The sequence below is a fragment of the Capsicum annuum genome, chromosome 3, assembly GCF_002878395.1.
Source record: "Capsicum annuum cultivar UCD-10X-F1 chromosome 3, UCD10Xv1.1, whole genome shotgun sequence".
Lineage (NCBI taxonomy): Eukaryota > Viridiplantae > Streptophyta > Magnoliopsida > Solanales > Solanaceae > Capsicum > Capsicum annuum.
The window spans coordinates 169,574,233-169,598,519 of NC_061113.1; the positions used below are offsets into that span (position 1 = coordinate 169,574,233).

General features: G+C 37.7%; 1 protein-coding gene across 2 annotated transcripts; it reads right to left on the reverse strand.

Annotated features, from left to right (window-relative positions):
• Nucleotides 1-1,295: 1,295 nt before the first annotated feature.
• Nucleotides 1,296-18,954, reverse strand: LOC107852276 (arginine/serine-rich coiled-coil protein 2). Of its 2 annotated transcripts, none has more exons than XM_016697341.2 (7): nucleotides 18,644-18,954; nucleotides 18,175-18,320; nucleotides 10,538-11,341; nucleotides 10,320-10,457; nucleotides 2,249-2,343; nucleotides 1,771-1,839; nucleotides 1,296-1,646 (listed from the first exon to the last, which is right to left on the reverse strand). In XM_016697341.2, the coding sequence occupies exons 2-7, from the start codon at nucleotides 18,308-18,310 to the stop codon at nucleotides 1,425-1,427; spliced, it is 1,464 nt and encodes a 487-aa protein (XP_016552827.1). In that variant the 5' UTR covers nucleotides 18,311-18,320; nucleotides 18,644-18,954; the 3' UTR covers nucleotides 1,296-1,424. The 2 variants fall into 2 exon arrangements, with proteins under 2 accessions (XP_016552827.1, XP_016552828.1); XM_016697342.2 differs by having other exon boundaries at nucleotides 1,296-1,609; nucleotides 18,644-18,867.
• Nucleotides 18,955-24,287: the final 5,333 nt, after the last annotated feature.

The following is a 24,287-nucleotide window of genomic DNA, read 5'->3' on the forward strand; positions in this document are numbered from 1 at the left end:
ATTACATTCACCCAATCCATTTTCGAATTGCCCTAGACAATACCTCGCTCGAATTTCGTCCATGACTAGCCTAGCCTAAAATTTCTAACTCTCAATTCTGAGAAAATCTTAATTCAAATTTTTGCACGCTAGACTTACCGGTAACTACGGAAAGGATCGTTATAGGGGGCTCCACTGGCCATTACCAATGGTCTCCAACGACTAGCAGCTATTATAAATTTTTTACCAAAACATTTATACAAAAAACTACCAAAGAACGGAGATTAACCGACTGGTATACTAGGATGAAAATCAAATGTGTCCCAATTCAAGTCTCGATTCAACATATCTCGCTCCGTCCCAGATCCTACAGGGCTGGAATGGACCAAGATTGAAATGGACCGAAACGATACCAATAAAACTCGATTAGACGGCCACACGTATTCTTACCTCTGAAGTAAGTGTTACAGAACATCTCATAAATCAAGACACAATGTCGTAGTGCCAACTCTTGCCCATGAGGCTTAACTTGTTTGTTGAAAGTCTTGCCTATAAGGTTATAGTTATAGAACATCTCATAAATCAAAACACAATGTTATAGTGTAACTCTTACCCATGTTATAGTGTCAACTCTTACCTATAAGTCATAACTTCTTGTTTTAAAGTCTTTACTTTTAAGACAGGAGTTAATAAAACATCTCATAAATCAAGACACAACTTAATATTGTAACTCTTGTCTATGGGGCTTAACTTCTTATTTGATAATTTTGCCTTCAAGACAAGAGTTATAAAACATCTCATAAATCAAGACACAATGTTGTAGTATCAACTCTTGCCCATAGGTCGTAACTTATTTAAAGTCTTGCCGCTAAAGCAAGAGTTATAAAGTATTTCATATATCGAGACGCAATGTGATACTATCAACTCTTGTTCATGAGGCGTAACTTTTTGTTTGAAAGAAATCGAGAAAAAGAAAAGAAAAAAATAAAGGTTGAAAAAAAATGAATAAAAAAAAATAGAGGTTGAAAAAATGAAAAATAACGAAAAATAAGAAGAGAAATGAAAAAATAAAAATCGAAAGAAAAAAAAGTAGTTGAGAGACAAATGAAAATGGAGAGTACGCTAAAAAGCAACGCCACTCTTTTCAGAAATAAATCATAAGCTTTTCTCTTCATTTGCATACAGCTTTTTCTAAAACTCGATGTATAGCAAAACACACTACAACTAATTTTTGTAGGCAAGTCCAACCGGATGGGCAAAACCTTGCATAGCTGCATGAAGATAAGAGATGGAACTATTTGAGGTGGACTGAGCAGTAGATTAAGTCGGTAAAATAGATTTAGAAAATAGAATCCATGATCACAAGAAAATGGAAAATTCAAGATACATGGTTTAGTAAGACAATACATGCAGCTCCAGAATTGCAAAACAACACAACACAACCATTACAAGAGTTGCAAAAGTATAAGATGACCAAAGCAAAATCTTAGAGGCCTAGTCCAACTGTACGACCATCTCTTCGGCGAAGTCCAGCAGTGTATTGCTTCTCCAAGTCCATCTGGAGCTCCCTTTGCCTCTCTGCATCGTGGATGACTGGCTTGTTCTCTGTATTCACATCGCCTTTCACACCCTACAATTGGCCATAGGTACCAAGGCAACCTCAGACTCTAAAAGTGTGTTAGTACATATGAGGAAAAACTTTACTGAGATGACAAGTTAATAGCAGCACTCAACACTGATAGCGGCTATTACTTCTGAGAATCTAAAGAAAATAAAAGGAACAGCAACTACCATGAGTTTGTTGAATTTTTCTTGTCGCTCCCGGTCACCAAATAGTGATGTATCCCAATGATGAGCGGACTACATGATCGACCATCAATTGAACATACAAAGAGCAAGAGAGAGTGAATAACATTGAGCATTGGATAGAGAGATATAACAAGCAGAAAATAAATCTGTTGACGCAACAGCCAAAACCAAGCTGCTGCAGGCTGATGTCAGCAAAAAGGGATCAAATAACACTTTTAAGACGTGTATCCCCTTGAAATGGAACTAACTTATCTAGATTATACACAAGCTGCAACTTCACTTCCCCCACAAGCCGACAAAGGAGATACCAAGTTTTACGGGAAGGTGAAGGTGCAACATACCAAGTTTTACGGGAAGGTGAAGGTGCAACACGTTGACATGCAGATTAATAAAATGGAAATAACTACTCACACCTGCAGGAACACAAAGAGGACAGGACATATAGGTAGAGCAAAATTACCTCCTCAGTATTAGTGGTCGTTTTCTTGTTTCCCCAAAGCAGCTTCTTCTTTTGGTCGGTAGTCATGATACCCGTTCCAATAAGGTTTCTATTAACTGTTATGTCGCAAAATTAAATCAATAAGATACATGATTAGCCTAATGAATTACAGCGAAATATAATTGCAAACATAAGAACTTTGTAATAGTGCTTGAATAAAGCACATATAGTGAAACAACCATCAGTACAGACCACTAAAGAAACATATAAATACACATAAAAACATATTGCAGGGATGCTTCCCATCTAAGACCCAAGGCGTCTTGGCAATCCTCCATGCACTTAGCACAATGGACGGCCTAGAGGTCTTGGCCGTGCCTAATGAATATTGTGTTTGGTATGTCGCCCCATCAGTAGCTCATGCCAGAACTCGTTAGCGTACAATATCCACAGCAGTCAGCGGGCATCGTCCATCCATGCCCGCCCGCAGCCTGCACACTCATTGAAGATAAAGATAAGGACGCGTTCTCTCCAAGAGCCTTGCCATGAAGCCGAGCAAATTGCTTCGAGTCATTGTCTATGTAAGCCCATTTCCAAATACCATGTAAATATAAATTAGTTTTACTTCATCATGTTTTTCCAGCTTATTTATGTCATGCCCGGTCGCTTAAGTTAATATTTATAAAGCATAGATACGGTGATTATAGTAGTAAAAGTTTCAGCCAGCATTCAAATCTCTGTGCTGGCGCTTTCACCCCTGGCACCATATTGCCATTCTTGTAAAATTTTAAAGGAGACTTTCACTCGATTCTTTCTTTTGCATATTATGATCTTGAGTGTCCACCTACAGCACTAACAAATTCAGTCTCTTTGGACTAACGTTTTGATAACAATATAAAGACACCGATAGGGCAGAAGTTGACTGGTATGGGGGTGTGGGAGCGTAGGGGAGACATAGATGGTAGGTGGGATAGAACGGCTAGGTGCATCAAGGAGACTGCTAGTGAGGTTTTGGGTGTGTCTAGGGGCCGGGCCGGACACCAAGGGGGGATTCGTAGTGGAATGATGAAGTAAAGAAGAAAGTGGAGATTAAGAAGAGGGCGTATGCAAAGTTGGTTGAGAGTAAGGATGATGAAGAGAAGCGGGTTTTTAGGGAGGAGTACAAGCTAGCAAGGAAGGAGGCTAAGCTTGCCGTTACGGCAGCTAAGACGGCAGTGTTTGAGAGCTTGTATATGGGGTTAGAAGAGAAAAGAGGGGGAAAAAGGTTGTTTAGACTGGCAAAGGCTAGGGAGAGAAAGGGTCGTGACCTAGACCAGGTGAAGTGCATTAAGAGGGAGTATGGTAGAATTTTGGTGGAGGATGGTCATATTAAGAAAAGGTGGCAGTCGTATTTTCATAGGCTTTTGAATGATAAAGGGGAGGGAGTTATTGAGTTGGGTGAATTGGTGCATTCGGAGGAGTGTCGTGATTTTAGTTATTGTAGACGATTTAAGGTGGAGAAGGTCAGAGAGGCCGTTCACAGGATGCGAAGGGTAGGGCGATGGGGCCTGATGAGATTCCCGTGGATTTTTGGAAGTTTTCTGGCGAGGCTGGTTTGAGGTGGTTGACGGATTTGTTCAACGACATTTTCAAGTCGGCGAAAATGCCTGAGGCCCGGAGATGGAGTACTATGATCCTTCTGTATAAGAATAAGGGTGACATTCAGAGTTGCAACAACTATAGGGGTATTAAGTTATTGTGCCACACGATGAAGATTTGGGAGAGAGTGGTCGAGTGGAGGTTAAGGAGGATTGTATCTATTTCGGAGAACCAGTTTGGATTTATGCCTGGGCGCTCGACGACGGAGGCAATTCACCTAGTGCGGAGACTAGTGGAACAGTACAGGGAAAGGAAGAAGGACCTGCACATGGTGTTTATCGATTTGGAGAAGGCATATGACCAAGTCCCTAGAGAAGTCCTTTGGAGATGCTTGAAGGTGAGTGGGGTCCCGATGGCGTATACCAGAGCGATCAAGGACATGTATAATGGAGCTAAGACCCAGGTGAGGACGGCGGGAGGCGATTCAGAACATTTCCCGATCTTGACAGAGTTGCATCAGGGATCTACTCTTAGCCCGTTTTTATTTGCTTTGGTTATGGATGTGTTGACGCGGCGTATCCAAGGCGAGGTGCCCTAGTGTATGCTTTTTGCAGACGATGTTGTTTTGATTGACGAGACTCAGGGGGTGTGAATGATAAATTAGAGGTGTGGAGACAGACCCTTGAGTCTAAAGGGTTCAGGTTAAGTAGGAGCAAGACCGAATATTTGAAATGTAAGTTCAATGTCTCGAGGGAGGTGGACGAGGTGGTAGTAAGGTTGGATTCTCAGATGGTGTGTACGAGGGATAGTTTCAAGTACTTAGGGGCCATGATTCAGGGGAATGGTGAGATTAACGAGGATGTCTCTCGCCGGACCGGGGCGGGATGGATGAAGTGGAAGCTCGCCTTGGGGGTGTTGTGTGATAAGGAGCCGCCTAAGCTTAAAGGCAAATTTTATAAGGTGGCAGTCCGTCCGTCCATGTTGTATGGAGCAGAGTGTTGGCCTGTCAAGAACTCTCACATTCAAAAACTAAAGGTGGCGGAAATGCGGATGTTGCGCTGGATGTGTGAGCTTACTAGGGGGGATAGGGTTCGGAATGAGACTATTCGAGATAAGGTTGGTGTGGCTTCGATGGAGGACAAGATGCGGGAGGTTCGTTTGAGATGGTTCGAACATGTAATGAGGAGGGGCACGGATGCTCCGGTTCGTAGGTGTGAGAGGCTTGCTTTGGATGGTTTCAGGCGGAGCAGGGGTAGGCCGAAGAAATACTGGAGAGGTGATTAGGCGGGACATGGAGCAGCTACAGCTTACTGAGGACATGACCCCAGATAAGAAGATCTGGAGGACGCGTATTAGGATAGAAGGCTAGTGACTTTTTCGGTAGGTAGGATAGGGCTTTTACCTGGCTGGTGCAGTATTCTTGTTATGCTGCATTACGATTGCTTACTATTCTTTGTTTACTACTCCTTATAGGTGGCGTATTTATGTCATGTCATATTGTTCCATGCTTTGTGTACGTTTTTGATGACTTATCTTATCTTGAGCCGGGGGTCTATCGAAAACAGCCTTGCTACTTCTCCGGAGGTAGTGGTATGGACTGCGTACATCTTACCCTCCCCAGACCTCACTATGTGGGAATACACTGGGTTTGTTGTTGTTGTATAAAGACACCGATACTCCCTCATCAATATTTGTAATGAACAATTTATCATCCATGCCTTTAACAAGTGCACAAAACAAGTGGTAGTATGTGTTTTGATGTCAAAAGTTCATCTAACATCTTAAAATTACTGCCAGATATTTTCTTGGGACCCAATAACATTTAAATTTTATCATTGTCCTTGTATTAATTGATGAATCCAGCAAGAGAAAATCCAAGAGTCTGAATAATTAATAATGCACAGGTACGGGCTGTTAAAGTAAGTAAAAGATCGACACACTGACAAAATATATGCATCACAAGTTTTGCTCCCATAAGAATGAAACGAATAGTATGTTTGGCCAAGCTTCCAAAAATCTACTTATTTTGAAAAGCATTTTATCACACGTCTTTTTCGAAAAAATATTTTTGGAGAGTTGCAGCGTATTTGGTTAATCAATTTGTAAAACACTTAGCCAGCTTCTAAAAATTGAAAAACAACTTAATCCTTTTTCACCTAAAAACTTCGTCAAATACCTCAACTCTCTAACATAAGCATTTTTCCTTAAAATAAACACTTTCGGCTTCTCGGAGAATTGGCCAAACAGGCTACAAAGTTAAGAAATTAGCGGAGATTCCTATTCTTAATGCAGACAATTCTAGGTGAATGACATGATAGATGGTGATGTACCATATAGAACAAAAACAAGATCGTTGGGACAGAGAAGAGATACCTACCGGAATGAAACGCAAATTTTATAGTACAGTTGCACAAGCAATAATATTATGTAGAAGCAAATGCTAGCTTTAGTTCATATTCATAAAATGAGTATAATAGAAAAGTGGATGCTAAGATGAATGTACAATTATACATGACAAAACATCGTGTAAATAGCACATCTAGCGGAAAAAAACACACACAGAGTTAAACGTAACTCACATCATGGAGGGAAATCACCTAAAACAGCTACAATATCTGGGAATCCATTTAGATTTAGTAAAGAACAGAACATATGAAACAGAGATTCATACAAGAGATACAAGCTAATTGTAACTAAGGTTTCAAAGTAGTTGTGAACAAAGAAATACAACAGTGAAGAAAACATGTCAATTAATAGGAATATAGAGCATTCAGCAAAAGAACAGTAACAACAATGAAAGTATGCAGTAACTAGAACAAATAGACAATAGATGGTAGCAGATACCAAAAGCAAAACACTATATGTATACGACTAATACGACGACAAAGACGGTGTTTTCAGGCTCCCACCAAGCCTAATTTATAAAGACCCCCGCTTTGTCTTAAAAGATAAATTATAGAGTAATGAAATGGAATTGGCACCAATGAAGCAAAATCGATATACAAGACTAGTATAATGGAAGAAACTACCTTGCGATTACGGCCTAACTTGTTCCTTTTACATCCTCGTGGCGGGAGATAGGGTGTCTTTCATGACTAACAATAGGGTGACACCCTATATGTGCAGCCTTCGCGACTTAAATGGAATGGTTACTCCCCCTCATGCTAGAACTTGACCCAATAAACACTGATGTTAAACTCGAAAGCGAGCACTTTGTTGTCATCAATAATTTATGTGAGTCTCACCTCGTGGTGGTTCATTGTCAAACCTACCATGGTTCTTTGAAAAAAATTTGGTGCTCTATCGTAGTTTTTAAGTGCTTATGGACAACCAGTTCGGATTCATGTCAGGGCAATCAACTATGGAAGTCATTCTTCTTCTAAGGAGATTGTTGGAGCAGTATAGGGATAGAAAGAGAGACTTACATATGACATTCATTGATTTAGAAAAGGCATACAAGAAAGTGATAGTATGTGAATGGGCTGGAGATAGGGGAGAAGGTGGCGGGAATGGGGGTGTGGGAGTGTAGGAGGGACGTGGATAGTATGTGGGATAGGGTTGCTAGTTGCATCAAGGAGACTGCTAGAGAGGTGTTGGGTGTCTCGAGGGGCCGGGCTGGACACATCAGGGGGACTGGTGGTGGAATGAAGAAGAAAGTGGAGACTAAGAAAGGAGCGTATGGTAAGTTGGTTGAGAGTAAGGATGAAGAGAAGCGGGAGAATAGGGAGGAGTACAAGTTAGCTAAGAAGGAGGCTAAGTTAGCAGTTACGGCTGCTAAGAAGACGGCAACGTTTGAGAGCTTGTATGCGGGGTTAGAGGAGAGCAGCAGGGAAAAGAGGTTGTATAGGCTTGCTAAGGCTAGGGAGTGAAAGGGTTGTGACCTCGATCAAGTGAAGTGCATTAAGGGGAGGATGGTAGAGTGCTGGTGGAGGAAGTTCACATTAAGAGAAGATGGCAATCGTATTTTCACACACTCTTGAATGATGAGGGGGATAGAGACATTGTGTTAGGGGAGCTGGAGCACTCAGAGAAGGGTCGTGATTTCAGTTATTGTAGACGTTTCAAGGTGGAGGAGGTCAGAGAGGCTATTCAAAGGATGCGAAGGGGTAGGGCAACGGGGCCTAACGAGATTCCAGCGGGGAGTGGCTTCGGTGGACAACAAGATGCGGAAAGTTAGGTTGAGATGGTTCGGGCATGTGATGAGGAGGGCCACGGATGCCCCAGTTCGTAGGTGTGAGAGCTAGCTTTAGATGGTTTCAGACGGGGTAGGGGTAGGCCAAAGAAATGCAGGAGAGAAGTGATTAGACGTGACATGGAGCAGTTACAGCTTACTGAGGACATGACCCTAGATAGGAAGGTATGGAGGACACGAATTAGGTTAGAAGGCTAGTTTTTGTGGGTGGGACGTAGCCAGTAGTTAGGAGAGCTTTAGGGTAGCCGGGCTGGTAGTCTTAGGGCTATGTCAATAGGTTGGAGTTGCTAGTAGGAGAGTATGGGGATGGGGGTGCCTTTTGTTCGTTAGTGCAGGGTATTAAGTGTCATTTCTGTTATTCCATCTTGGTTCATGCTTTATTACGAATTTGTTTACTATTCTTTGTCTTGAGCCGGGGGTCTATCGAAAACAGTCTTTCTACTTCTCTGGAGGTAGTGGTATAGAATGCATACATTTTACCCTCCCCAGACCCCCCTATGTGGAATACACTGGGTTTGTTGTTGTTATATACAAAAAAGTCACGAGGGAGGTTTAAGAAGGATGCTTGGAGTTTATAAGTGTACGTGTGGCATACATTAGCGATCAAAAGACATATAAGATGGCGCAGGTCATCCTCAAAAAAGGAAGCTTCAAGTATCTTGGGTCAATAATCCAAAAAATAGGGAGATATGTCACATCGTATTAGAGGAGGCGGATGAAATGAGGGCTTGCATCCGATGAACTATGTGATAAGAATGTGCCACTGAAACTTGAAGGTAAGTTCTATAGAGTGATTGTTAGACCAACTATGTTATATGGGGTAGAGCATTCGCTGGTCAAGAATTCACACATTCAGAAGATGTATGCCGCAGAGATGAGGATCACTTACGTGGATGTGTGGGCACACTAGGAGAGATAAGATTAGGAACGAATATATACGAGGTAAGTGGGAGTGGCCACAATGGTAAACAAGATGCGGGAAGTGAGGTTAAGATGGTACAGGCATATAAAAAAGAGGATCACAAGCGCGGAGAAGCAAGAGGTTGGCAGTGATAGGTCTAAGAAGAGGTAGAGGTAGAATGAAGAAGAATTGGGCATAGGTGATTAGACATGTCATGACACATCTTCAACTCACCAACGACATGACCTTAGATAGGAAAGTACGGAGGTAGAGGGTTAGGAGGTAGACAAGTAATTTCTCTCTTTCCTGTAGAGAGCATAGTTCTAAATTTGTGCACGTTTATCTTCTCCCCCTACTTATCAATACCATTATTATTATTGTTGTTTCTTTTACTTGGGCTTATCGTTACAAATTTTTGTTGTTTGTACTTCTCTTTTCTACTATAGTTTCACCATAACTTTAACTCTTGCAATAGTCAAACCTATTTTTGAAAGCGCTTTCTTTCTAAACCAAGGCTCTATTGGAAACAACCTGTCTACTTCACACAAGGTAGGGTAAGGTTCGTGTACACCCCACCCTCCCAAACCACACTTGTGGGATCACACTGAGGATGTTGTCGTTGTGGTTGGGGGGGGGAGGAGGAGATAGGCTTAAAAGCCCGTCTTTGTGGTTTAAGAAACATTGCATCTAACACCCCCAAAACAAATAATATCTAATTTTCCTATATGGAAAGAACTCAAAGAAATAAAAGTAACAACACAATGTTGTTAATCTTTTAGAACACATTTTCAATATTAAGCTAGACCGATTATTATAAAAGTAAATAAGTATCAAGAGGGGGGGGATCATTAAAAAAATTGAAAGTTCTTACGACTTGAGAGATGATGGTATTTTGGACATCTAGTAAGATTTAGTGTTTGGAGGGGAAAAAAGGCCAAAATAGGTTAAGTGTGTTTTAAATTTCTGTAACCACAAGGAAGCTTTTAGCCTAGTTTCACTCTGTATGGGATAAAACAGGAGCAGAATTCATATAGGATATAATGTAAAAACCCTTAAATGTTTCTGATTTCCCATTTAATGTAAGGAACCTTTCAAGAACTTATCCAAAATAAAACCAGTGCGCTGTGGTCAAAGAACAATTTTGACTTCCAGAAATTAGACCAAAGTGTTGACCGAAAACTAAAATAATCTAAAGGTAGGTTTCTTGAAAAACTCACACATGTTTCGAGGAACTTCCCATCCAAAAGAAATTCGAACATAACTTTTCCCAAACCCATTTTCCAGAACTTTTCCTAGAGAATTAGTTTTCCAGAAAGAAACCAAAACTACATCAAAACCTACCTATGACTCCACTGTACACCATCAATCCACCACTACCCCCACCGCCCACAAAGAAAAAGAAAACAAAAGAAGAAATATACCTAATTCAGCAGCCTTCATTGCAGCAATTTTTGCAGCATCTATATCAGAGTCTTTCACGCCCTGCTCCGAAGTCAATTCACTGTTTGGATCTTGACCTTCGTTTGAGTTCGAAGAGAGTTTTCCATCAGCTGCACTTGCTGGGTTCAAGCCAGAATAATACAGTGTGATTAAAAACATAATAACAGTAGTCCAGAAAGAAGAACAAGGTGGTCAATACCATCTTTTCCCTGCTCAGAACTCTGATCCATGCCTGAGAATTTTGATTTCTTAGATGGACACTCTTGCCCTTTACCAGAAGCAACATTTCTGTCTTCAAATATCTTCTCTCGGTCCTCATAGTTCTTCCTTCCCTCTTTGATGTATTTCTCACCATCCAACTCCATAACAGCAAATTGTGAATCTTTTCTTGAATTTGACTCATTTCGGTTGCTTCTAGACTCCTCATAAGCGGGTGAACGATCACTCTTGTGATCACTCCTACAGTTCCCTTTCTCATCTCGGTTGTCTCTATGCTCCTTAAACCTATCATTATCCCTGAATATATTATCGTCAATGCTAGAGTTATTATAACGCCCACCTGATCCTACTCGATCAAATGATAAACCATTATCTTTGAATGATGAAGTTTCTCTCTGCCGATTCTTGCTTCTATGCCCTAAATCTTCATACCTATCACGGTAGTGTTTGTCAATGTCACGTGAGGAGTATCTTGACCTATGATCATTATCTCGCTTGGAGTTATTAGAATAATTGTCCACTCTTGAATCACGATGAGAATGAGAGCATAGCTTTGAATATCCTCTATCATCATCATCAGTATGCCAGTCATGTCTGGGATAATCATCGTGCCTATGGTGATTGCGGGAGCTCCTAGAAGATTGTCGATCAGACTTCCTGTGAGATTCACCACTTCGACCTTGTCGGTTTCTACTGGAATTCCTATCTAAATAATCATCCTTATGTCGCCAGTCATCCTTCCTTGAAGAGATGGGACTAAAGCCCCTCTTGCGGGATGGGCTCCCTACAGTCACCAAAAATGGGATAGTTAAGAAGCAAACATCACATATCAAGCTTTACCAAGATCTTTTTCATTAACACATAGCTGTATCAAGATATTTAAATAGATGTTAATCATATTCACAAGGCAGACTCAAAATGATGCCTAGATTGTGTCTATGAAGCACTGAATAATAGCCTTATTATAGGGCTCAAATTATTAGTTTAGAACTGGAGAAGCAAATAACTTCAGGCTGTGCTGTGGAATGACAGGAAATACTTTCCACAAAAAATATTGTCCGAGATAAATGTCTCATAGATCACTTTCTGATGGTTGAGCAATAGATATGGTCACTACCACAATAGTACAAGTATGAATAGCGAAACCCAAATATCAAAAATCTAAATATAAATCGATAAAAATATTACTAAAACACTAACAAACTTTTATGCCCCTAAGAAGTAAAATTATCTCTTCAAATGAAGAATCCGCATGGAATAAATGAAATTGCAATATTTAAATATACCGAATATTTAGAATTTTAATCCACCAAAATTATGTCTACTTGAATATTAGTCAATCTGCCATGAATTTGAAATCATTCCCAATTCAAATAGAGGATATAAGACTTCAATATGGATGATATAAAGTTGAATTCATTAAAAGAACAATATGAATGGGTTGTTCAAATTCACTTAATGGTAGAACAGTTCTCATCTAATTTGATAGATCTATTGTATGGTTTTTATGCATATACAAATTTGACTAGCGCTTGTCAAATGAAAAGTAAAGGACCGAGAGGAATTGGAGGAGCTGCCAGAATATTTTCCAGCCAACACCTGGTTGGGGTTTTCTGGTGGGTTTTTATTAAAGGTGAGGTGGATGGTTTTGGGGTTAGTTTTAACAGATTTTTAGAACGAAACTGTTAATGTCAGAGATTTGAACCAAAAGTCTTACGGGGCCTTTGGTCATGAAAACCAATTTTTTCACTTTATTTGAAATTTTTGAAGTTGGAGTGGTGTTTGGCAATAGTTTTGCAAAAGAATATTTAGAATTTGAATGTACTTTTTGTAAATATGGTTTATACCCCCAATTTCTAAAAATTAGCAAAATCACTCATTTTGACTAATTCACATACAAACAGATCTGCTCAATAAGAGTAATATCACAAAATAGATAGTCACATAATGTCAAAGATTATTGCAAATATTATTCGGTTATTTGAATGTACTTTTCCAAAAACATATGAAAAATAATTTAAATGAGTCATTTTTATAGAAACAAAAAATTTAGGGTAAAATTTGAAAAAGAAAAATATAGTGAAAGTGAAAACAAGGTTCTGGGTGGTTTCCAAATGTACGACTTCGGCCAAACATTGATTTTCAAATAGTGTGAAAATCAGAAAAAGGTGAAATTCTCATGACCAAACAGGTCCTTAACTTTTTGTATGCATTAAGGACTATTTCTCCCGAGTGGTATATATCAATGACCAATACTTCAACCCTCATACATTAAGGACCATTTGACCATTTTTCCTGCTGGTTTTTAACCTAATTTTGTACAGCAATTGATTTTTTCTTTTTAAAAAAACCGATATGAATCATAGCTAATGTATTTAAGCGAGCACAAGTATATTACATGTATTAAGCCTATAATTTTGGACATTTTTGGCCATTTGATTAGAATGTATGGAATTAATGAACCGCACATTAGATTGCATGTGAGGTTTTTGGTTAAAACTTAAAATGGGTTGGGTTTAATATTTTCTACGTTTTTGCTTAAATCCACCTCAATATTCAGAATACAACACCCAATGACCTTTCAGGTCACAAGTTCATCCCAAGAATTTATGCTAAATTCAAATTGTTCTTCCTTCATATGAATGATTTACAAACATGAAATGCTGATTGACTAAAACTCTACGTACTATTATTAACGTGTGATGCACGTTTGTAGAAACTAGCAAATAATAAATACAAAAGCCTAAAGTTAATAGGCACAAAACAAAACCCAAACAATCATACTGTGACCTCCAGCAAACCCAATCAATCCAAATAATATTTTCTCCTTCCCGGTTATTCTACTAGCCTTAAGAATGCCATAAAGGTGCCTATTGTACTTGACTGGGCAAAACCACCTCTTGTCTAGTAAAGACTGTCAATATGTTAAGCAATTTGCAAGAAGAAGATAAAAGTCTCTTTAATTTATTTTTTGAAAGTAAAATGTCTAATTTTTTGTAATGACGCTTCAGGTCATTTTTCGCTTATTTTCGTCATTAGAGCTTTTCCATAGCTGCCCCAAGTCATTTATGACTTGTTGGGACTGACAGTTCAATTAACGGGAAGTTCATTTGGTTTTTAGAGCCAATTCCCTGTTTAGAAGTCTTTGTTGGTTCCAAATGGTCATCGGGTGAAAACTTCAGTGAAACGACCTCGGATACAAATTCCGACTATGCCAGCAGCTCCGAAATATCGATTTTAGGCTAGGTAGACCTTTGGTTCAGGTCCCAATGCACCCGAGCTCATTTCGACCTATTGGTTGAAAAGTTAAAAAATTGGAAGTTCGGATGTTGGACCCACATTTGGTCGAAACGACCTCGGATGAAAAATCCGACTTCGCTAATGCGTCCGAAATGTCGAATTTAGCGTGGTTACATAGTTTATTTACATATATCGAATTCCAAATGAATCCTGAGGCGTTGTTGGAAACCTGGAGAATTTCTAAGTTTTGCTGGTGCTGGTGCATTGCGATGGCAGAAGGACCATCATGATCGCACTATGGAGATCACAAATAGGCTATGGCGATCGCACAATGGCGCTTACTGTCCAAGGAGTGCGATAGCAACATCTCTTTACCTGATGTGGGTATTTAATGACCCCTTAGGCCGCATTTTGGGCACTTCTCACCCATCTTTAAGACCTAGAAACCCTAAGATAGTGTGCTAACCTTAAATTGAGTCTTGGGTGTGACTTGAGATCTTGATTAACATATATTTTCATGATTAACATCGGATTTAAGGTAAGAATCCTTCAATTTCATGCTTTGAATTTTTTTACCAAAACCCCAAATAGCTTGAGGGCTTGATTGTAGCCCTAAATAAGCTTAGTTTTCACCAATTTCTTGAGGGTTATGATTCCTTGATGGTGTATGAACTTTGGGTTGACCTCGGAAACGTGTTTTCCGTAAGTGGGACCCAGTTGGGATTTTTGGTGTCGTTTTTGGACCCAAAGCACAATGGTGCAATATGGGTATCGATATTCTCGTAATGATGTGTAGAATGTGTTTTTAATAGCTTGGCACCTTTAAGAAGCCTCTCAAAAGAAAAAAACAAAGGTTTAGCAGTTCGTGAGCTTTCTTGGAGTTGAGGTAGGTTAGGCTTGTTCCTTGTTAAATTGAGTCATAGTATAATTGTGATATCTTGCTAGATTGGGAAGGGTTTTAGTTATTGGATTGATAAATGGTAAGGCTTAGGTTAGTTGCATCGTTTAGGTCACTTGAACTCATAAGTTGGAATGCTTGGCTTGTAGGTTTGAACCATGGTGAATTGCCTTCATGTCTCATGGATAGCAAGCATGAGGATGCTTTAGTTACTCTAGTTAGATGGGAGTGACCTTGTCACTCATGTTGTAGGTAAGAATGGCCCTAGCTGCTTACATTAATGGAAGTGCCTTAGTTACTATGGTTGAGTTAAGTGTAGTGCTTGGGAGAGACCTTTATCGTAGGACTATGGTGGCTTGCTATATATCTAAGAGTTGATTTTAGATACCTTTAGCCTAGTCCCGGGTAGAAGTTGGACTTAGAATGTATTTTGGGGAATTAGAAGTGGGTTCTTGACCCACCTTAAGCTTGGATTGATATAATTCCCTTGAAGAGCTTAGACGCTTACTAAATGCCTAGGAAATGCTCCCTTGGAAATATGTTGGCTAACCTTGGTAGAAAATTATGGTGATGCCATTAGAACTAATGTTAATGGTCTAATTGACTACAATTAATAATGATGCCATAAAGAGCTATTGTTTACACTATTAAAGGGGCCTGTGTCCATGTTATTAATTAAGTCATGGATTTGCTATTGCTCAAGTTAGTGATTAACTTTCCTTATGCTAATGGTGGGCCAATGAATAGGTTACTTGTGGGCCATTACTCATGATAATGCTTATGGTCTAATGGACTAGATTATTGGCTTATAACTTATAATATTCATGTTACATATATATACACACACTTATTGATAATGTGACATTGATAATGAACGAGGAAATATGGAGGTATGCTCTTCTTGCTTCTCCTTTCATGTTTCTTTATTTTAGCCCTCGTGGGGCTTGTTCGTTACTTTAGCCCTCATGGGGCTTGTTCTTTACTTTAGCTCTCGTGGGGCTTGTTCTTTACTTTAGCCCTTGTGGGACTTGCTCCTTATTTTCGACATTGAATTGGATATGATGATATTGATACCCGCAAGGCCGGAGGTTGTTATGATGATAATATTGATACCCGACAAGGCCAGTGGATATGGTGATGATGATGATGATACCCGTCAAGGCCAGAGGGTGACTATGATGATATACCCGACAAGGTTGGAGGATGATTATTTGATGTGCCTACGTGTACATCTACCGGTTCGAGTCCGGCTAGCCCTATGTATGGCAATTTTACGCTTATATATATATATATCTATATAGAGAGAGACTCTCCATGTGTGTGATGTGGATGTAATGTGACATTGGGATGTCGGATGTAGCCTACTAGTGTTAAATGCATATGAAGTGGTGCAGTTATGATTAAAGATAAATAAGGATTCGTGATGGATATTGTTTAAATGATTAATCAACACTAATTGGTAAGTGGGAAACTAGTTGTAAAATGAGGATTCACTTAGTGAATAATGTTTGTGATAAATAATGATCAGTTAAGGAATGTTGGCTATTAAAATGGCTATATGGTGAATAGTTGTCTAATAAATGACTATAATTATATGATGGCTAGGAATCTAATGAACTAGTGGTTAATGGGTATTGATGATAAGTGGCTAATGATGGTAATAGTATGGAATATGGTCACTGTTGATAATCAATGAGAGTTCGGTAAATGTTCGATTGGTGATAAATGCGGACTACGGTTGAATAATGATGAGATTTGGATATGTTGTTGGTTAAATGCCTTATTAATATTTCTCTTGGGTGTACTCTCCAGTAGTATGGGATGTTGTGATGAGTTATTTATTTTATGCACCAGTTGGCATATGGGAGCCAACTTTGTACTTGTGTTTGCTTGTGGTTTACTTTATGATGTGTTATGGTTCCGAATTGTCTATTACTTATGCACAACGATATTGGCATGTGTTGATGCCTTATGTCATACTATTGTTCCGGTTTTATTACTTATTATGTTCAGTAATGATGGAAATGATTCAGGTTTGATTCTGTACCTTGACTTAGTTATGATTATTTTGCATTATATCATCTTTATATCATGACTTAGCGATGATGCCCACTGAGTACCTGTTGTTTTGGTACTCATACTACACTTCTGTACCTTTTTGGTGCAGATCCGAGTACTACTCATACTACACTTTTGTACCTTTTTGGTGCAGATCCGACTACTAGTTGCCGTCGTTGACTCGAGTTCGTGCGGTATTGACATTCTGGAGATAGGGTGAGCTCTTGGAATCCGAGTCGCCCATTTTCTTCTATCTTATGGTTATCCAGTCTTTTGTTTCGAGACAGATGTACTGCTACTTTTAGACCATTGAGTTGTGTTATTGATACTAGATTCTCTTGTACTGTCTTTAGCAGGTCGTGGGATTGGTATCCGTGTTTCACTGTTTATCTATATTAGAACACCGCTTATTTATAACTTGTGTTCATTGAATTTGGCCTATGTTGGCATTTCTTACCGAATTAACCCATTGTGTTAGCTCCAGGTTATGGCATTGGCTTACCTACTGGTGGGATTTAGTAGATGCCATTATGATTCGTAAATCGGGTCGTGACATTTTTGTACCGAAAAATACAGAATTTTCTCCATGGCTTTGCAATGAGGAGTACTGAAAATAGAATTATTATTTTGGCATTTATATTATTTTGGCTTTATAAATGCCATTGAGCAAAATATAAAAGCAGCCACACGCATGCGCACACGCACATATATATATATATATATATGTTCTTATACCATCCTGCCCTAAGGTGAAAACAGCCAGAGGTTGTTAGAGTGCACGTCCTGTCTTTTATATAGAAACAGCAATACTTCTGGACAATTCAATCACAAAATTGCGCCAAACCTCAATTGTGCGCACACTCACACATATATACATATAGTGTGTGTGTATATAAATATATGCACACACACACACACATATATAAGTTCTTATATCATCCTGCTCTTAGGTGAAAACAGCCTAAGGTTATTAGAGTGCACATCCTGTCTTTTATATAGAAACTGCAATACTTCTGGACAATTCAATCACAAAATATGCGTCAAACCTCAATTGTTATAGAACACTTTATCCATTAATGAGCTAGGCCTCAATCCCAATAAATTTTGTCTATCCAGTCCTCACTAATCATGTCTATTTCATTCCAATACAGTTGGATATATATAAAATTCTTGTACCATCATGTACTAGGTCACTTGTCTTGCTGAACTTCATACTCTATTCAAGTTCAAGACCGCAAACTCACATAGAGCTTTACTACAAACATCTTACCTTTCATGAAATGCACGTGCACATGCAAGTATCTCACAAATTCAGGAAAAAGAAGGAACTAAATGCTAACAAATCTACACAAAAAAAAGCACATGAACAATTTTTCTGTGATAACTTAATAGTGCAAATTTCTTTTGATTAAAGAACTAACCCTCAGACGAGGACGATCCACCAACAGGAGAACGACGCCTGTATTTCCTGTTAACTGCATCATTGGAGAGCTTACGGAATGCCCCCTTTGAATCCATAGTATTCTCTTGAAGTGATTTTTTTCCATCTGAGTCCATACTATTTAACCTGAACTCCACATCATACCCAATATGAAATCAAATACACAATTTCAAACTCCCAAACATATAACCTAGTATAATAAACCCATATACTTCTTCCTTTCCTTTTCTTAATTAATAGGAAATTGTCGGAACTCAAAAAAAAAAAATCGCAATACATATTCAAATTTATTATTCCAACAAGTTGACAAGTGAAGAACATTAATCAGATGAAAAAGGAAATTCACCGTCCTCTAACTTATTCTTGAAATTAGAAATGTAAAACTTAAAGGGAAAGAAATATGGAAAATCAGGGTTTGGGAAAACGAAGAAAAAAATCAAAGGGCAAACCTTTGGTGGTATTTGAAACTAAAAGGCAAGACCCATCTACTTGCAGGAATTGATTATCTTCTTCAGGCTTCGCGTATCTATTTTAGCTGTGTGAGAGCTAGGGCTTCTTTTTATTTTTTTGGCCACCTAGAAGCAAAAGAAAAGATATCTTGCCTAATAATCGTGGTATTTTACCTTTTCTTCATTCCAATGAAATTGGTAGAGTAACTGTTGCAGAAATAAATAATTTAATTGCTCAAAATAATTATTTGAGTTTATATGTAAAAGTTTTGGGAGAACATATATAAAATACTTGATGAATTAATTGAGATGGTAAAAAGGCTTAGTGTTAGTCTAAAGTTGTCTGATATTGCTTCCACTTTAAAAAAATAAGACAGAACTAAGTCCTGCATTCAGAGTTCTCTAGATGTTGAGAGATTTGAAAAATTGTTTCATATAGAAGAATTAGAAAAACTGCTTGATAAGAAGTTTCCTAGTTTAAACATTAGACCCATTGATTTGTCTAATGCATTTGCTAATGACATAGAATATACTTCAGATATGGGTAATGAAATACACTCAGAGCATAATAAGCTCAAGGGTTTGGTCAAAAAACAATCGGTGAAAAAATATATTAATATACCCCGCATGACTTCTAATTATTATCCGCATCCAACTCCTCAAGATGTTCTAATAGAAGAGAGAGATTGGAATCGGACTAATACGTCTTATAGCGGAGATACAATTTATGAATGGAACTTGGATGGTTTGTCTGAAAGGCAACTATCTGTCCTTGTTCACCGTATGTTGATGTATTCTACAATAGTGAAAGCTACGGCTTCTACCGAAAATCATTAAAAACGTATGGATGCAGTCATCTGTAAAATGATTGTTGCTGGGTTTACTGGCCAACTTCGTGGTTGGTGGAATAATTTCTTGACCAATGATAATAGAACAACAATTTTTTATGCTAAGAATCCCATTCCTGGTATTGATAACTTAGGAAGAGAATTACCTTCGGGTAGGAAGGATGTTGTTTATACTAGCTGATAACAGTCTGTACCCAGGAAGGTTTAAGCCTGTGTAATGAGTTGAAATTGTTTAGACAAATTAAGCTCGATAAGCTTAAAAGAAGATCTCAACTAGGAGATTTTTGTGGACAATTTGGCTTGGATAACCCGACTTCCACGATGAAGACTAAAGGTCGAAGATATTCTAAGTCTAATAATCCTTCTGATAATCCTTTTAGGAAGAAAAAATCTAGACATAGATCCAAGGAAGAGGGTGAGACTCGTAAAACCCAGCGTAAGTCTACTAGATTTACAAAGAATAGGTCTAAGCGTGATCTCGCAAAAATTAAGTGTTATAGATGTGGTAACTTCAGGCATATTGCTCCTAATTGCAAGCTCCAAAAGCTCAAGTCTTTAGGTCTTGCTGATGATGTTCATGATCAAGTTTATGGTTTGTTATATACTTCTGGTTTTGAATTTGATTATAATTGTGATTCTGAATCTGAAAATGATGTTGAATTGCTTGATTTATCTGATAGTGATCATGCTAATATAAATACTTGTGTTGATTACAATGGTGATACTTGCACTTGTGATGAGATTTTTTATAAATTGCAATCACAATTTGAAGATTTAGATTTGAATGTTCAACCACTTACTGTTGATAACGTTCTTAAATTATTGAAAGAAGTTTCTGATGAAAAACTTCGTGAAAAAATTATTAATTTTGCTACTAAAAAATCTGTTGATAGCACCTCTAGTACTTTGAAAATTACTGATAATACTTAATTACTCGAAGCACTGACATTGATTATTACATGCCTTATTCTTTATCTGAGGTAAATAGACGTCATGCTAGAAGTCAACTGTCTGGTAAAGATACATCTTTCAATGATTTAAAGATTGAGGTTGATAACCTAAAAATGGAGATTATATCTCTAAAACAAAACCAAATGATTTGCGACCATAGGATTACAAAAATTGAGAAAGACATTTCTCACAATGATGTTTCTTTCAGCTTCAAAGGGAAAGAAAAAATGTCCAAAGAAGAGGACAATAACATTGTCCATATTCAGGATCTTGATATCAAAAATGATTATTTTTGGGGTATGATGCAAATTGTTACACCCCATAAATGGCATATTAAATGCACAATTTTAATTGATAATGATTTCTCTGTAACTAATATTGCAATGACTGATAATGGTGTTGATGTTAGCTGCATTCAAGAAGGACTTATTCCAACCAGATACTTTTATAAGACTACACATATTGTTACATCTGCAATAGACAATATGATTGTTTCATAATATGTTCGAGTCTTATATGATTCTCCTACAAAAGAAAGGTTAGAAATCAAATATTTGTGACTTATCTTCCACGATTCATTTTGTTTTTGAATTTCAGAATTTTCTACGAGAACTATCAGCTCTCTATTGTCAATTTGTTCATAGGGTTTGCGATCAGCGATTTCTTTTGCAATATTAGCAAACGTATCTGTTTGCTTTGCAGTTAGATATGACTGCAGTTGTCCATATAACGGATGAACCTCTGGAATATCTTCGAGATGGATCAATTATGAAGATGATGATCTATCTGCGGAATCTTAGAGTTTATCAAATTCATATTTCCACTTCTTATTACTGGAGTATTAGATGTTGAAGCATATGATGATGCCTGAGCTGTGATGATGAGGGGGCGGATCTTCCCCCGGAGGAGTATATTCCTCTCCCTCTACCTTTTCCTCTGGCCAGTTGCCAAGGCGGATCTGTAGTCATGCTACACATAATAGATTAATCAGACAAATTAATATCATACCAATCTATTTCATTTCGAAATTCTTCATAGTTAAAACTTTTAGCAATTATGGATATGGGAGAAGTTAGTACGAAAAGTACTAAACTGAATTTATTACAGATTATTATCCACTCTGAACCCAAGATGCAAACTGATAGATGATGCATCAAATCAGACCTTATTGGTCGAAACTAACTGGATGAAATTGAATTTTTTGAAACCTAGATCTCAAATTCGGTTATTTCTCCGAATCAAGTCACGGATGATATGACAAACTCTAAGTTATCTCATGTAACTCAAAACCCGTCTCTTTTCACGGTTAGAACCGCTAGGCACATGGGCTCAACTTAAGTATGTATTAAAATTTGACAGGCCTCTTGTTCGGGTAAAAGATTGATTCTTCCATACAGTCAATAAGCTATTTGAAATTCTTTTATACTTCGGTTGGTGCCTCGGTTGGTTTTCCGACTAGGCGTTTCGATATTAGTTAATAGGTTTGGTAGGCCGTGGGGATGGAATCTATGCACAGTACTTATGGGTCCCACATTCGGGTCCCTATGCATAGTGGATCTACTATGTAAATAGTAAAAAGGGTCCCACATCCGGGATCCCACATATTTTGTCTTATCTAGACATCTTTTCCCTTTTTTAGTTTTTGGAGAAATTCTGATACCAAGTTGACAGGACCTTGCAGGCGGGCGATAATCCGCACGGCCTACCAGACCTATTAATTAATATCGGAAAGCCTAGTCGGAAAACCAACCGAGGCACCAACCAAAATATAAAAGAATTTCAAATAGCTTATTGACTGTATGGAAGAATCAATCTTTTACACGAACAAGGGGCATGTCAGATTTTAATACATACTTAAGTTGGGCCCATGTGCCTAGCGATTCTAACTGTCAAAAGAGACGTCGTTTTCTTCATCTTTAATGGACTTAAAAAGTCACGGCTTGCTAGACGTAGTCACTAAGACAAAGCCAATATAAGTAGTACTAATTTCGACTGTACCATTATTTCGGAACCGAGTCAAGAAACTATAGAAAAATTTCTTCATATTTTGATAGAGTTTGGATCTTTCATGGTTACTATGTAAGAGAAGTTATGAAATTTTTTCTTCTTCTATAAATATTTTAATGATTGAATAAAAGAAGACCGATAGCGACCCTTATAAGGTATTTACTTCTCTAGATAAAAAAATCAAGCAGGGAATTATCAGTTCCCTTTTTATATTGAATTTCAAAATCAAATTGGGCCAATTGAGCTTGCCACCTTGCAAAAATTAATTTGGACGCATCATGTTTAAAATCTTTGTTAAACATATACTTCACTGATTGAGTATCTGTTTTAATCATAAATTTTTTATTATATAAATCATCCTGAAATTTAAGAAAACATTTAACAATGGTTAACATTTCATGTGCAATTGTTGCGTAATTCTTTTGACTGTTAGTCCACTTCCCAGAATGAAATCGTATCAGGCGTTCAGTATTATTATGGGGATTAACCTGCTTGAGTATTCCACCATAAGAAACATTAGAGGCATCTGTTTCAACAATTTTTTGCCAAGCAGGGTTAGCTAAAGTTAAGCAAGGAAAAGTTTTGACTCGTTGCTTAATGTGTTTAACAAGGTTGGTATGATTTTAGTCTAGTGACCTTGAAAACCCTTTTTAGCCTATCATATATGGGGGCTAAATCTCTTGACAAATTCTCATAAAATAGGGATATATAATTCAAACTTCCTAAGAATCGCTGCAATTAAGTTCTATTAGTGATAACATCTGGAAATTTATCGGCAAAATCAATGAAACGTTGAATAGGGACTATCTTCCCTTGACAAATATTATGATTAGAAATCAAATATTTGTTTGAAACAAACTCATTTTTGCCTTAGATATCACCAAACCATTTTGTATCACAATTTCTTGAAAATATCAAGATGTTTAAAGTGTAATTCTAATGTTTTAGAAAACACCAAAATATCATCAATATAAACAATTATGAACTCCATATAAGGATTAAATATATCATTCATGATTTTTTGAAATTCAGAAGGGACATTTTTCAAGCCAGAAGGCATGACATTCCATGCATAATTCCCAAAAGGAATATTGAAAGCAGTTCTATAAGTATCCTGTCTAAATATCTGAATTTGCCAATAACCAAACTTTAAGTCAAATTTAGAAAATATATTGACATCATATAGTCGTGACAATAAATCCTTCTTATTTGGAATAAGATATCTAATCCATTTTAAATATTTACTAAGCGGTTTGTAATTTATTACTAACCTTGGCATACCACGTTCTTTTTCTGTAGCATTATTCACATAAAAGGCAGTACAAGACCATGAGGATTTTGAGTCTTTTATCAGACCCTTTTGTAGGAGATTATCAATTTTTTTTTTGCAAAATTCGACCAACTCTCATTCATTTGGTAAGGTCTAGATTTCGTTGGGATATCATCATCGCAGAAATCATCTTCATAAGGAAGAGTCACAATATGCTCTTTGCGATTCCAAAAAGCACTGGGGTGATCAACACATATTTCAACAGTCATTTGTTCAGAAATTATTTTTATTTTCTCCTGTATTTTAGCAGATTTCATGGTATCACAAATATCCATGCTAAACATTTCAAGTTATAGAAAATTAACATGTTGTTGCTTCATTTCAATTAAAGCGTTTATATCCCTAGTTATTGGATCTGTAATAAAGGGGTAGGATATCTCCTCGTTTTTATAAGTAGCAGTAAATACTTTAGCATCAATATGAGTGTAAGAATAAATTGCATTTATAAAAGGAGTTCTAAGTATAATTGGGGGATATAATTGATTTTTATCAAAAAAAAAGAAATGCG